Source organism: Setaria italica, chromosome V, assembly GCF_000263155.2.
Source record: "Setaria italica strain Yugu1 chromosome V, Setaria_italica_v2.0, whole genome shotgun sequence".
NCBI lineage: Eukaryota > Viridiplantae > Streptophyta > Magnoliopsida > Poales > Poaceae > Setaria > Setaria italica.
The window spans coordinates 45,447,707-45,461,001 of NC_028454.1; the positions used below are offsets into that span (position 1 = coordinate 45,447,707).

A 13,295-nucleotide genomic window follows, 5' to 3' on the forward strand; every position below is an offset into this window, starting at 1 on the left:
TATCTAAACATTCGATGTGACACGTGCTAAAAATAAGCAAAGGAACCGAAACGTCCCCTAACAACGTGTAGCTTACAGAGTAATATGCGCTCTCAGCATATTTGTAGGTGTGATGATGTTGACATCTGGATGGTGGACGAAATAATCTCCAGAATGAGCAACACAGAATGCTTCACGTCTCTTGCTGAATCATGAATATAACTGTCTCTGTAGTTTCTTGAAAGTTTTTTAAAGCCACTTGGAAAGCAGGAAACTTCATATTTGAATGCAAAAACACTTAAAAACGTTGCACTTGAGCACAAGAAAAACGCATAGACTATGCTCGTGCAACAAGCAAAGAGCTGGTGACGACTTGTCAAGAAAAAAGGGCTTACTGGAAACTAGTTGCGTACCACAATTGACAATACGATACAGTGCAGATTATTAAGACAGATGAAAAAGTTACATTTATACCAAGATGCCGTCTAATTTTATTGTAAGTTGCCTATATATGATGTATACATGTCAGTTCACCAAAAGGTTTGGACAGATCCGGGCTGCACACCGAGACGTATCAAACATTTGGATAGATTCGGGTTGCACACCAAGACGTATCAGATACGGAGACTACGGTGCAGGATGGCGTAGTCTACATGGAGTCCAAGGGACTAGTCGAGGACAAAGAAACTATTCTTCCTAGTCGGAATAGAATTCTCTGGTCGAATCCGACTACTACTCTTGTCCGCTCCCCCGGTATACAGGGGGTCAGGGACCCCCTCCAGATAAGTTCAATCCAATACGAGCAAGCTACACACAGGACGTAGGGTATTACACGATCTAACGGCCCGAACCTGTCTAAATCGCGTGCCTACATACACCATCGAATTCCTGATTTCGGCGACACCCACGAACCAAAAAACTCTACCTCGGGTACTCCGACAAGGACCAAAATATGCTACTTATAATCTAACATTTCCTTTGAATGTAGCAATTTACAAGGCTGAACTGAGCAGAAAGATATCCAGCACACAAGAATTGGACCAAATTCAGTCTCTGGTTGGAGATTTTTATCAAAATCCAATTGTTGTGTTGGAACTGTAAATATCACAGTGCTGACATTTGAATGAATGTATACGTTTAGCTGCTAGTAAAGACAGAAATTAATTACCTAACAAGCCTTACAAGATACCCAAATAACAAGAAAAAGGAATCTTTAGTGTATCCACAAAGTCAGTAGCACTTAATTGATACTGTGCTGATATGGACCTTCAAACAGCTTAAGAGGGTGACTACAGAAGACATCATTCTCTTGTTTCTACGTCTGCAAACATCATTCTGATATCGAGACAAATCATCTCAATAGAATTATCTAGCACTGACAACGATATTTTGGACACCCTGTCACAAGGAAACACATATTATTGGTTGACGAAAATGTATTTCCTTTCTTTGACAATAATGCAGTGTCGGCAGAATCACCCAAGAGAGATCATTTACTCAACGCTCCATTAGACCAAATGGATCAAAGTAGATGGTGATTGCATACAATGCTCATCAAGAAGCAACTAAAAGAACAGAAGGACTGATCAACAGATAACCCAACTGGAGTGCATGTGGCAGTGTAAATGGGCAGTTGATAGCAAAGTAAAATAATCATATGGTAAACCTTGATTTCAGTTACATTAATTTCTCATTTGGCCTTGTATCATCATTTCATGGTGAAAAAACTCATTTTTTTAACACCTGACAGTCTTAATTTTCAATTGGTAAAGCATTATAATTAGGAAGCGGTGATCAAACAAATCTCTTCACAAAAGACAATGAATGGAAGATCATTAACCGAGGTAGGAAAAGTACTTAAAATGGGGTGATAAAGACGGGTGGAGTCATTACAATTGGGCTATTGACTACATCTGCTACTATACATGCGTTAGTGTATGATCCTTGTAGGAAGGGCACTTGGTTCCAAATGCCAGGACCCTTTTGGTATAGCAAGATCTTTGATTTCAACAACAATGAAAGCAGGAACACGATGGGAAAAGCTGAGCATTTCAGACCTTGGAATCCACCTTGTCAAATGGAAATCTTCCATTACTACCCTATGAAAAAAGGTTAAGCAACCTTTTACCCGAACCAAGCTGCAAACATTGACTCCATTTTCATCAGAGTAGTCTGAGAGGATCTCAACCATGCGAGGTTCACATTTGTCAATATCAGTGCTATTCAAGGTGATCTTCCAATTTTTGTACATTGCCCATATTTCCCCTTTCTTTGGGAAAATACGGTAGAAAGATCTCTTTGCACTCCAATCACACTCTACAGGGTGAGAGAATTCCCAGACATCCTTGTAAGTGGTTTCAGTACCAGCCCGAAATACCCCAGAAGCAACGGGTAGACTATCTTCAACCCACCGTATCTCTTCATTAAGCATAGGGTGAGGCTCCAACTTCAACACAAAAACTGAAGTTGATGAAACCACACGGATTATTCTGACATAAGACCTAGGCATTCGATCTCGAGAATCAAATACAGCCCATATCTGGCCCTCCAGAAAATTCTTGGGTGACAACTTGTTATCGCAGCTCATCATGGCTTGCAATGGAGCACCTGAATCCATTTTGCTTGTTGAAGGATTTGAGGATTGTGCAACAGCAGCTTCATGAAAGCTGTTTGTGTCATCATGTAAACCGGAAAGCAACAAAGGAGAAATACATGCCAATGCAGTTTCTTGGCGCAGGTTTTCCGGAACTGCAGAATGTTCAAGCTCGAACATAATTCCAACCTCAGGAGTAAATCTGAAAGAAGGGATCATGTGAGAAAACATGAGCAGATTGTCGCTGTGTATTTGCAGTAGACGCTCTGTTCCACTCTTCAAATGCCTTTGGAAAATGCTTCCATGTCCATCTACCTTTACCAAGTGTGCAACGGTGCAACCTGATTCTTTTGAATAACTAGTAAGAATTTCAACAATATAGAAGGCGCTCTTCTTCCACATCCCAGGATCAGTGTACCACTCAATATCCCAGTCACTGTATATGGCCCATACCTCACCTTCCTGGGGATATACTTCAAGATGTTGATTCAGATTATCACTGGAAATTTGATGGCAGAAAATAGTTGGACAAGTTAAAGAGATTCGACGTTCTTCTGTGGCAAAAGTTCCACAAACCAACGGCAAGCCTGCACGCGACCATTTCTTCTCTTCATGAGATTGCAGGCAGGGCTCAAACCATGAGACATATAACTGCATCTTATCCATCAATACTTTAACTATCAGTGCATATCTGCGAGGAAACCTCTCCCAGTCATATGCTGCCCAAACCTGGCCAGTAGAAAAATTCTCTATCGCCCTGTCTTCTTCGAAGTTATGGTATTCATACTGTTTTCTAGAGCAGTGTTCATCTTCCTTGGCATCTGACGGATCATCAAAGCGGACACCCAAATCTTCCTGTGAGGGCAACGCGCAATAAAGATCATCTTCACAGACACTCTTTTGCTTCTTGTCAATATGGCCATCGTCAGGTGACTGCAAGTCACCATCATCACCTAAGCAAGGATCCACCCTCTTAGTTCTGGAAGAACTAGCCACATTTGAAAGATGGGAATTCCTCTCTTCAAAACATGACTTGTCGGTGGTGCGCTGAACATGTGAGACTGCATTGCTTGTAAAATCCGCTGTCCTAGTATCCTTTGTGTGAAGACTGTTTAGCTTGTCAGAATGGACCATTGTACTATCAGGAGTTGGTGCGACAACAACACCAGAACGAACAAACCGAGCAAAAATGTCCCTGGAATCGAGCCCCTCTCTCTTCTCCGGATCAGACAGCACCGCGTACGCCTCCCTGACAAGCCTGAGAGCCAATTCAGCACCGGGCAGGTCGGCCCCGATCGGCTCCAACTGAGCCACAATGCTCCTGTACCGCGCCTCGATCCTGGCAGCATCGTCGCCGGGCAGGACCTGGAGGACCCTGTACCAGTCCACACCACGGCCGCGGCCGGCGAGCGTCTCCCCGGCGGCGCAGAGGACCTCGAGGACGGGGAGCATCTCCAGTGCGCCCTCCAGCCTGGGGTTGGTCTGCAGCGTCTGCAGTAGCAGCGCCCTCGCGCCGGCGTAGTCCTGGCTCCGCATCCTCGCGGTGATCGCGTCCCGCTGGGCCGCCTCCGCGTCCCCGCCCTCCATCCTGCATCGAAATCAAGCTCAGAACCAGCGGGTAGAGGCGGAATCCGATCAGAACGAAAGCGTTCCACCGCAGATTCGAATGTGAAAACCAAATTAGCCGCGTTTGAGCCTGTGCATTGGATTAATCCGCCCCCGAAATCGGGGAACCTGATCGAGCGGAAATGGGGATCGGTGGTTGGTTGGTTCTTACCGAACCGATCGATCCTGCTCCGCGTGTGTGCGGCTCCGAGGGGCGGATGGAATTGGGCGAGGAAGCCCTAAACCCTAGCACCACCGAGCCATGGATTATCTCGCCGGATGAACACAGCCGAGCGATCTCGGTGGATGCAACTGCTAACGAAGGAATTTCAGTGGCCAGTTGGTTGACACTCTACAGTCTACACTCTTCAACTATAAATATGGGCCTCGAAGGATAACGAACGCTGGCTTCGCGGGCTGGCCCAGGACTCATATGGGGAAGCTATTAAGGATCACACCTAACGGCAGCCCATCGTCCTCATGGGCTAAAGAGCGTAGCTCCTGACAGGTCGGCCCACCGCACCCAAACAAGCCGCCGCGCGCCGGCGACCGCGAGAGCGGCGCGGCGCGCGGCCCGCTTCGCGGGACGTGGATGACGGGGTGCATAGGGTCCCCACATGTCAGGGTCACGTCGCGGCAGCCGAAAAGAGGCCCGAACACAAGCGGCGGGAAAAGGGAAAGGGCATCTCAAAGTACGGGCCCGGGTATAATTACCCGCTCCATTCCGTTTTTTATTCTCCCTTTCCCCCCCCCCCCCCCCCCCCCCGAAAGCAAGCAGCCAAAAGAAAGTTTTTAGTCCTTGCTGTTCGTCAGATTACGGAGCAGTAATTGTAGATTTGTAATTCTACTAGGGCCACTTGAAAGCAGTCTCATTCGGTCATTCCTACCAGACAGTGATCAAAGAAGTACTGCTGGACACCAGAGAGTTTGATGAAACTCCATTAACCAGGTGCTGCTGTTTGGGCGAGTCAAGTTTTGGATTAAGCAGTCAACTCCTTGCAGGATTACAGTGACATCATTTCAGCAAGCTTGTGTGTTTTGACCATTGTTTCCCACGCGGCAGTAATGGCAGTACCGAATCTGGAAAGGAAAATTTTACTGGAGTGCTGCCGGTATTCCAGGCGAAGAACGAAAGGAAAAATCACCAGCAAGACTGTGGGGAGAAGCGACAGTTCTCACTTTGAGGAAGGACAGGTTAAAAAAAGAGATTCGAAACAGTGTGGGCAATTGTGCACGGGCATCAAAGCATCTCTGCTCCGTCTCGGGCTTCTCTCTCCGCGCCCTCCGCCGCTACAGCCACGCGACGCGATGCACCCCCCGCGCCCGGAGGGGATATGAGAGAGGTGAGGGGTACGGGAGAATTCAGAGAGAGAGAGAGAGAGAGAGAGAGAGAGAGAGAGCGGTCGAGTCGCGGCGGGGGAGAATGTTTGGCTGGTCCGGTCGCTGTGCCTGTGCATGGTGGATGCGAAGCCAAGCCGCCTGAGGCTGAAGAAGAGGGAGGGGTGCGCCGAGAAAAGTCTTGGCTTTTAGCTTTAGGCGCCCACACCAATGCCACACTGCTCTGCTCTCCGAGTAACTTATTGCAAGCAGTCACCCAGGTGAGCGAGCCGGCGAGGGGCTCAGCTTTGGATAATTCTTGCTCCCTGTCGTTTCGGTTTGAAGCTTTCTGGAGGGAGCACACGGCTCGGTATCAGTGAGAGCCTGAGAGTTGATAGTGAGCGAGAGCAAAGGGGGGAGTTGGGATTTCTCTCGCGGAGATCACGCTTGCGGAGTGTGCTCTCCGTGCTGCGGCGAGTCCCGCTAATCTCGCTTGATTTCTTGGTGGTGGGAGGCGACAGGTGCGTGAGCCGCCTGCTTGGGTGCTTGTGGGAGGTGAAAGGAGGAGGGGGTTTCTTCGCTGTTGTCTCTGTCCTGGTTCTTTTCGTCAGGTACTTTTCATTCCATGTTCCACGCCGCTCTCGCCTTGGGCAGCTGCCTTTCCGTCTTGTTTCTTGCCAAATTTCTGTTCTTAAGATCACGAGGACCATGCACAAGTTGAAGGTATGCCAGTTCCTCGCTTGTGTTATCCTTTGCAACTCCAGTTCTCCTTTGATTTCCATGGAGGAAAACTGTAGGGGGGTATGAGTGACGGTGGGCGAGAAGTAAGCGAAAACTAGCATCTTGAACCTCCTTTGATCCTGCGCATTGATCGTTTTCCCCCCTATCTATCCCAAGTAATTTTGTTTGTTTTTCCTAGCAAGTTTTGTTCTTGTTTCATGGAGCAACAATTTAAGATGACGAGCAAGAACCCTACCAAAACCCCGCCGCTCCTGGCCACCCTTCTCCTCCTGCTCGCCTTCCTCGCCCTGTGCGCGCCCGCCGCCTCCCAGCCGCTCCACTCGGAGCCCATGGCCACCCAGTCCCCTCCGCCCTCACCCGCGCCGCCGCAATCCAGGATTCCCCGCGCGCAGGTCGGCGGCGCCGCGCGCCTCCGCCGCATCGCGCTCGGCGTCCTCTTCGGTTCCCTCTCCGGCTTCCTCCTTGCGCTCGCCTTCCTCTATGCCATCCGCGTCGCCATCCTCCACGCCAAGAGTGCGCCCGCGATCGTCAAGGGCCCTGTCTCCTTCACCCCTCAAATCTCCCCCAAGAACCTCCTGGCCGCGCTCCCCTCCGCGCAGCCGCTCGCCCATGGTCCCCATGGCAAGTATTACAAGCTGACCCTTGACAATGACCTCACCGTTGCCGTCAAGCGGCTTGAGGCGGCCAGCCGCCCCGAGGCCTCGCCGTCAATGTCCCCGAGCACATCGAAATCTGACATGAGAAGGGTGCAGAGGCAGCTTGAGGCCCTTGCCCGGGTGAGGCACCAGAATGTAATGACCTTGAAGGCGTATGTTCGTGAGGCTGACCGCCTTTCGCTCGTGTATGACTTCATTCCTGGGGGCAGCCTCGAGGATGTGATGAAGAGGGTGAGATCGCAGCAGGTCAGCCTTAATTGGGATGCCAGGAGCAGGATTGCTGTTGGGATCGCCAAGGGGTTGAGGCACTTGCATTTTGATTGCAGTCCAAGGATACTCCATTGCAACCTCAAACCTTCAAACGTTATGCTGGATGAAGGCTTTGAACCAATATTGGCAGATTGTGGTGTTGCAAGGCTGATTGCAGCAGGTTCAGGTGATCCAGAATTATGCAGTGGCCTCTATGCAGCTCCAGAGTGCTACCAGAGCAGCAGGTAAACATACATGCATTACTACTTCAGTTTTTTTTGTTGATTTGTTACCAGTTAAATCCCTGAATAAATATTCTTAGCCCCCTCTTGGAAAGCATGAATTTCAGAGCAAAGAGTAGAATTCTTGCAGGAAGGTTGAAAATGAAATCCCACATTCTAAGGGCCCTTAGCTTATTGTTGATGCTTTATGATACAAATCAATATGCTTTCAGATTTATCAATGCCTTCACCCTTGTATTGAATTTTGAACCAAAGAAGGAAATTTAAATCGAAGTGATAATCTTTTAGAATATCAGCTCAATCTTACCTATGTAGCATTCTTGAATGCGTTCTCATCATCTAACATTCTCACTGAATAGAAGGTTACCCAAGAAAACATATGTTGTAGATTTGAGCAGTCTGGTGTTGGCTATCAGATGTCAACTGTTCTAGTAAAAATCTCGGACCATGCAAATAACTGAAGGTGTTTCATTGTAGAAATATGAAGATAAAAAAGGCCTTGTTGAAAGCTGTGATGTATGCGGTGGTGTTTAGTGTTTTCTTTTCGCATTGTCTAGTCTAGTTGACATTGTAGATTTAAAATATAATACTGTAATGATTTTATCAGATCATACTTCACATCTGAGTGACACCAAAAGCATCCTAGCATCATCTTTGAAAACCTAGTGGCAGTTTAACAGATCTCCTGTTTGGCAAAACAAATGTTAAGACCCTTTATTTGCTTACTCTTCCATGTTGCATCAACAGATTCCTTCAATAAAATTACTAATTCTCTTATCCCCACTAGACTCAATTGACTTGTGGATGCTACCATTAAGTTTTCCTAATTACTATTGTTAGTCTTCTTTATCATGAAATGGTGAGAAGAGTAACAGAGAAGGTATAAAGCATAAAAATGATGATTATCCCTAGGGATTAGTGAAGGTATCCAACTTTTGCTTTTTGCGACATGAGAATCTTTACTTTGCTAGAGGACCTCCATTTGCCTGCCCCTGCCTTTGATACTTATGCTTTTCATATATTCCTGCGTGAGGGCATACTGAATACGGTCTGCTCCCCTTTTTCCTCTTAAAAATTATAACTATCCTTTTTCATTCAGACCTTCCACATCTCCATCAGAGAATAAATCCTTTGAGGATTGGCATTCTGATTCCGTAGTTCATATTCCATCGACTTTTATGGAATGCCTAGCTATGCTAGTAAATTTTCGACGGTTAATTCCTAAGCAGGTACTTTTACGAGACTCAAATATCTTTCTCAGAAAAAAGCAGGCTCATTTATCTCAAATAAATAGAAGGGTCTGAATGATGCGTTGTTTCAGCCATGGTGGATTTAAAATTTACGCCCCTTGAGTTGGAAGTATACTGATTTTTTTAATATAACTGATCTTCTTTCCTGTACAAGTACTGTGGTCGACTTTGTTTATATATTTCCTTTGTGATTATCTAATACCATAATGACTTGCTCGTGTAGGTGCCTTATCTCATATAAATTCAACTAATTGATGGTGCAGGTACACAGATAAGAGTGATGTCTACGCCCTTGGCATGATCCTGGGTGTGCTGCTCACCGGGAGAGACCCAACAGATCCTTTCTTCTCCGGCGAAACTGGGCAGGGTGGCCTCGCCAGATGGCTCCGGCATATTCAGCAATCTTCGGATCCAAAAGAAGCACTGGATAGTAGCGTCGTAGGAGATGAAGGGGAAGAAGAGGAGATGCTTATGGCTATTAGGGTTGCCATTGTCTGCCTGTCGGATTCGCCAGTGGATCGGCCATCCAGCGATGAGCTCGTCGCGATGCTAACGCAGCTCCACAGCTTATAATCATCATCAATCATTTCTTGAGAGCTGCATATGTTCTTCCATCATGGCACTGGCACAGCGCTAAATCATGTTGGATCAATGCTTATTGCTTACTGCTGCACAAGTGAGTGTGTGGTAGTAGCTTTCAGTGTCTTGGGCTGGAGTGTCCAAGCCAAATGGTCCACAAGGGAAGCAACAGTTTCAGAATTACAAACATGCAGCAGCTGCTCCCTGTGATTTGATTCAAAATGTAGCCACATGCTGGTGGCTGAGCTTCCTGGGTTGTTCTGCCCATGGAGTTGTGAATATGTCTTTGTAGAAAGCTCTGTGGCATGGATCTGTTGCTGTAAGCTGTAGAAGGATGATGTGCTTGTGAATTGAGATCCATTCATGTACACCGGCTCCTCCACTCTGCCTGTGACTATGATGCCTAGTATTTAACAGGCTGTTGGGCCCAAGTGCTCAACTGTTTCCACGGCATTTCTCTGCATCTCACGTGTTTGCAAGGGCCAAGGGAGAGCACTGCTGTGCTCATGAACTGCTGGCCACTGTGCTTGACTCCATGTGCAACTTGTTCATGTAGACTCTGATAGGCTCTTTGACTCTGTCTGACACTGAAAAATAATAAGAATCCTATGTGAGGCCGGACCGTTGGTAAAATTATCTTCTTGTCCCTGGCTCTGGACTGGAGAGCTGCAAGCACCATTTCAGAAGGCTTTATTGCCACCCAGCCTCCTTGTTTCGCAACCTCCTGCCTGGCTCCCTCCCTGTGAGGCTGTCTGTGACTGGACTGCAAAGGCCTGAATGGCATGCATGGGCCTTGTGAAAATTCTGAGTCCTGCACAGTGCAGGCAGGATCAGGATGGCAAGGCCTGCAGCGATGCAGTGCACCAAGGCCTATTGCCTGGACCGTGTGTCGAGCAAAGCAAGGTGCTGGTGGTACAATGCAATGCATGCCAGTGGGCCACGCGTGCAACACGAGAAGGGGCCCAGTGGCAGGACGAGAGAGAGAGGAGAGCATCCAGCATCGCACAAGAGAGAGTACAGCATGCATGCCGCCTTGCAGGCTTTGCATGTGGGCACTGAAAGGAGCAGCTGTTCCCGGTGGCCAACCTTTCCATTTCTTTGGTAGCAGAAAGATGAAATAGGACCATAGGAGAGGAACATGTGCTAAAGAAGGGGCATGCGGTAGGGGAAAAAAAGGGTACTAGGGGGACTATGTCGAGCTTTTCTTTCTATCTTTATTTGAAGTTACAGGGGCTTCTCCTCTTTCAAAACAAAGCCATGAACTACGTGAATCGACTTTATGTTTGGTGAAATTAGCATCATTTGGGGAAATGCTTGGCACACAAACTTTTGGTTCATATAAGGGATGCTGCTCAATGATTCAAGGTACTACTCCCTCCGTTCCAAATTATAAGGTATTTTAACGTGGTATTTTAACGTTTCTACATCCGTAGATATTATTATGCATCTAAACATAAGTTATATCTAAGTGCATAATAAAATCTATGAATCTAAATAAGTTAAAACGACCTATATTTAGAAATCGAGGGATAACATTTTAATGTCTTTGGTTGCATAACAAATGGGTTATTATGTATGAACATCGTGCCCTAGAGAATTGGATATATCGTACTCCTACCATGGGGAAGCATGAGATGCGAAAGAGCGAGTATAGAGCCCTTTTGGCAAGGCTCCAAAAACCGCTCCACTCCGGCTTCATTTGAAGCTCTACCAAACACACAAAAATAAAACAGCTTCACGGGAGAAGCTGGGCTGGAGCCGTTTGAGAAATGAACTATGCTGAAGGAGCTGAAAAAAATAGCTCCTCCCGGCTCCTCCTCCACCTCGCATCAGGGAATACGAAACTACCCTGTATTCATCAAAATCACACATGAATTACCACCCAAGTCCTATGCTCCCTGTGCAGGCTTGGAGCAACGACGGCAGCCGGCATAGGCGCGTGGGCCCGCTGGTCCTGCTTCGGCCGGCGCCAGCACGGCCATAGCCATGTCGCCCGCGGCTCCTCCGGGACTTGGGCAAGCAGTAGCAACGACAGCCGACAGGCGCGGGCAGCAGCAATGGTAGAGCAGCAGCGACAAAGGAGCATCAATGGTGTTGGAGCAACAAGCTGGGAAGGCTGGGAAGGGGCGGTAGGGAGCAGCAGGCCGGAAAAAGGCCGGCGAGGAGAAGGGACACGAGGGGCCGTTGGCCTGTTACGAATGGATGAGGGGAAAAAATGAGTGAGCAAGGGAGAGGCCGGATAAGGATAGAAAAATATGCGAAAAGAAAAGGGAAAAAAGAAATCATAAATCGGTATACAAGTATATTCATTAATCCTTCTTATTCATATGAAATCATACTATATATTGAGGAGAAAAGGAAAGTGCAAATTGGACATTTGACATGTTTCATCCATCAATGAAAAATAGGAGAAGCTATTCTGCCAAATGATTTTCAAAAATGATTTCAGCTTCGATGAAGAAGTCGCTTCATCGAAGGAGCTGGAACCGGAGCCGTTTTAGCAGGAACCACAGCTTTGCTAAACTAGCCCATAATTTGAGAGATGGAGAGCAATGTGAGCCTGCGTAGGCAGGCATGAGGGCCCAAGCAAGGAAATGACGGCGTGCAAGCAGCAGCAGGAGCAGCAGGCCGGCCAGCAGCGGCCATCCATGATCCATCGGCGGGGGCATCGAGAGCGAGGCAGACCCGTGAGTGCCGTCCAGTGGGGGATGTGTGGTTTATCAGGCCACGGGCTGTACGGCCCACAGAGACGCATCCCGGAGAAAGAACTCCCCGCCCGTCGGATCCGCAGCTGGACGGCCCGGATCAACCTCACCCCTCGGATTCACCTCGGTATATAGAGAGCGCGCATGGGGCATCATCATCGGATCCGCGAGGCCGAGCCTGTCGGGCCGTACGCCGGACGACGGCCCGCTTTTTACGGTCGCCGGAGTGACTGACTGATAAAACTTGACAGGGAGAGAGAGAGAGAGAGAGACTGGAGAGACCACGTGTGTGCTTGGTACGCTCCTGGGCTCTCTCTCTCTCTCCACCCCAGAGCGATCATGGTGGGCCGTCTGCTTTGTTCTCTGACGGGGGGCCGTGCTTAGCCTACAGGCGAGTGGGCCGGCGCGTCCCCAATCAGAGGATCAGATTGCAGCCGAGCAGACCATATCAGATCGGGTGCACGCGTACCTGTTACGTACTCGCCATTACTACGGTGACAACTATCCGGCGTATGTACCCACCGATCGTTGTGGTATGCGTGTACATGTACGGTGTGTATACTGGGGTGGTCCTGGCCCGGCGACGCGGAGGGAGGGCACTCGCTCAGGCACAGTACTCGGCTACTCGCACACGTCTCCATCGGCCTGTAGCAACAAGGCCGGGAGGGGGCCGGCACGGGCACGGCCTCGGGCAGGCGTGCGACACGGCGCCACGACCTGTCGGCGTCTGTCCCTCCGCGCACCGTCCTCCTTGCCTCCTCCCCGTCTCCGGAAAGCAGCAGCTTTGACGACGCACGTCCTACTCTGGCTTGCTGCTCCGGCCACACGACAATTGTATCGCGAATCGCATCAAAATCTTTGTACTGCTACAGTATATTTCACAGCTCCTCTCTTTTTTTTGGGGGAGGTTTCAGGCACGGCTAATTTCAAGATAATTTGTCTAGGTTTGTGCTTATTACGCGTTAACCTCTTGCTTTGGGGAAGTGGTTCCCGTGTTAGGGGGTGTTTGGCAGGATCACATCGGATATTCAGATATTAATTAGGAGGACTAAATATGAGCTAATTACAAAACTAATTGCACAGGTGAAGTCTAATTCGCGAGACGAATCTATTAAGGCTAATTAATCCATCATTAGCAAATGGTTACTGTAGCATCACATTGTCAAATCATGGACTAATTAGGCTTAATAGATTCATCTCGCGAATTAGACTCCATCTGTGCAATTAGTTTTGTAATTAGACTATGTTTAATACTCCTAATTAGTATCCAAACATCCGATGTAACAGGTGCTAAAGTTTAGCACGGTGTTCCCAAACACCCCTTAGTAGTAGTAGGAGGAGGAGCGGCAGGGGGCGTTTTCCTTTTTTGTTTTGTTTGG

At 48.2% G+C, this 13,295-nt stretch overlaps 2 protein-coding genes across 3 annotated transcripts; one reads left to right on the forward strand and one right to left on the reverse strand.

Annotated features, from left to right (window-relative positions):
• Positions 1-1,770: 1,770 nt before the first annotated feature.
• On the reverse strand, positions 1,771-4,504 carry LOC101757859. The gene is made up of 2 exons (XM_004971088.3): positions 4,350-4,504; positions 1,771-4,160 (listed from the first exon to the last, which is right to left on the reverse strand). Exon 2 carries the CDS (start codon positions 4,157-4,159, stop codon positions 1,910-1,912), a length of 2,250 nt encoding a protein of 749 aa, XP_004971145.1. The 5' UTR covers position 4,160; positions 4,350-4,504; the 3' UTR covers positions 1,771-1,909.
• Positions 4,505-5,461: 957 nt separating this feature from the next.
• On the forward strand, positions 5,462-9,659 carry LOC101758280 (inactive leucine-rich repeat receptor-like protein kinase CORYNE). Of its 2 annotated transcripts, XM_022827138.1 has the most exons (3): positions 5,462-7,385; positions 8,482-8,611; positions 8,896-9,047. In XM_022827138.1, the coding sequence occupies exons 1-3, from the start codon at positions 6,433-6,435 to the stop codon at positions 8,905-8,907; spliced, it is 1,095 nt and encodes a 364-aa protein (XP_022682873.1). In that variant the 5' UTR covers positions 5,462-6,432; the 3' UTR covers positions 8,908-9,047. The 2 variants fall into 2 exon arrangements, with proteins under 2 accessions (XP_022682873.1, XP_004971146.1); XM_004971089.3 differs by lacking the exon at positions 8,482-8,611 and having other exon boundaries at positions 5,511-7,385; positions 8,896-9,659.
• Positions 9,660-13,295: the final 3,636 nt, after the last annotated feature.

Excerpts from the sequence above, each read along its gene's own strand:
- LOC101757859 (XM_004971088.3), bottom strand. The coding sequence starts at position 4,159 with ATGGAGGGCGGGGACGCGGAGGCGGCCCAGCGGGACGCGATCACCGCG.
- LOC101758280 (XM_004971089.3), top strand. The coding sequence starts at position 6,433 with ATGGAGCAACAATTTAAGATGACGAGCAAGAACCCTACCAAAACCCCG. Across the intron at positions 7,386-8,895 it reads GAGTGCTACCAGAGCAGCAG|GTACACAGATAAGAGTGATG; the intron begins GTAAACATACAT and ends TTGATGGTGCAG.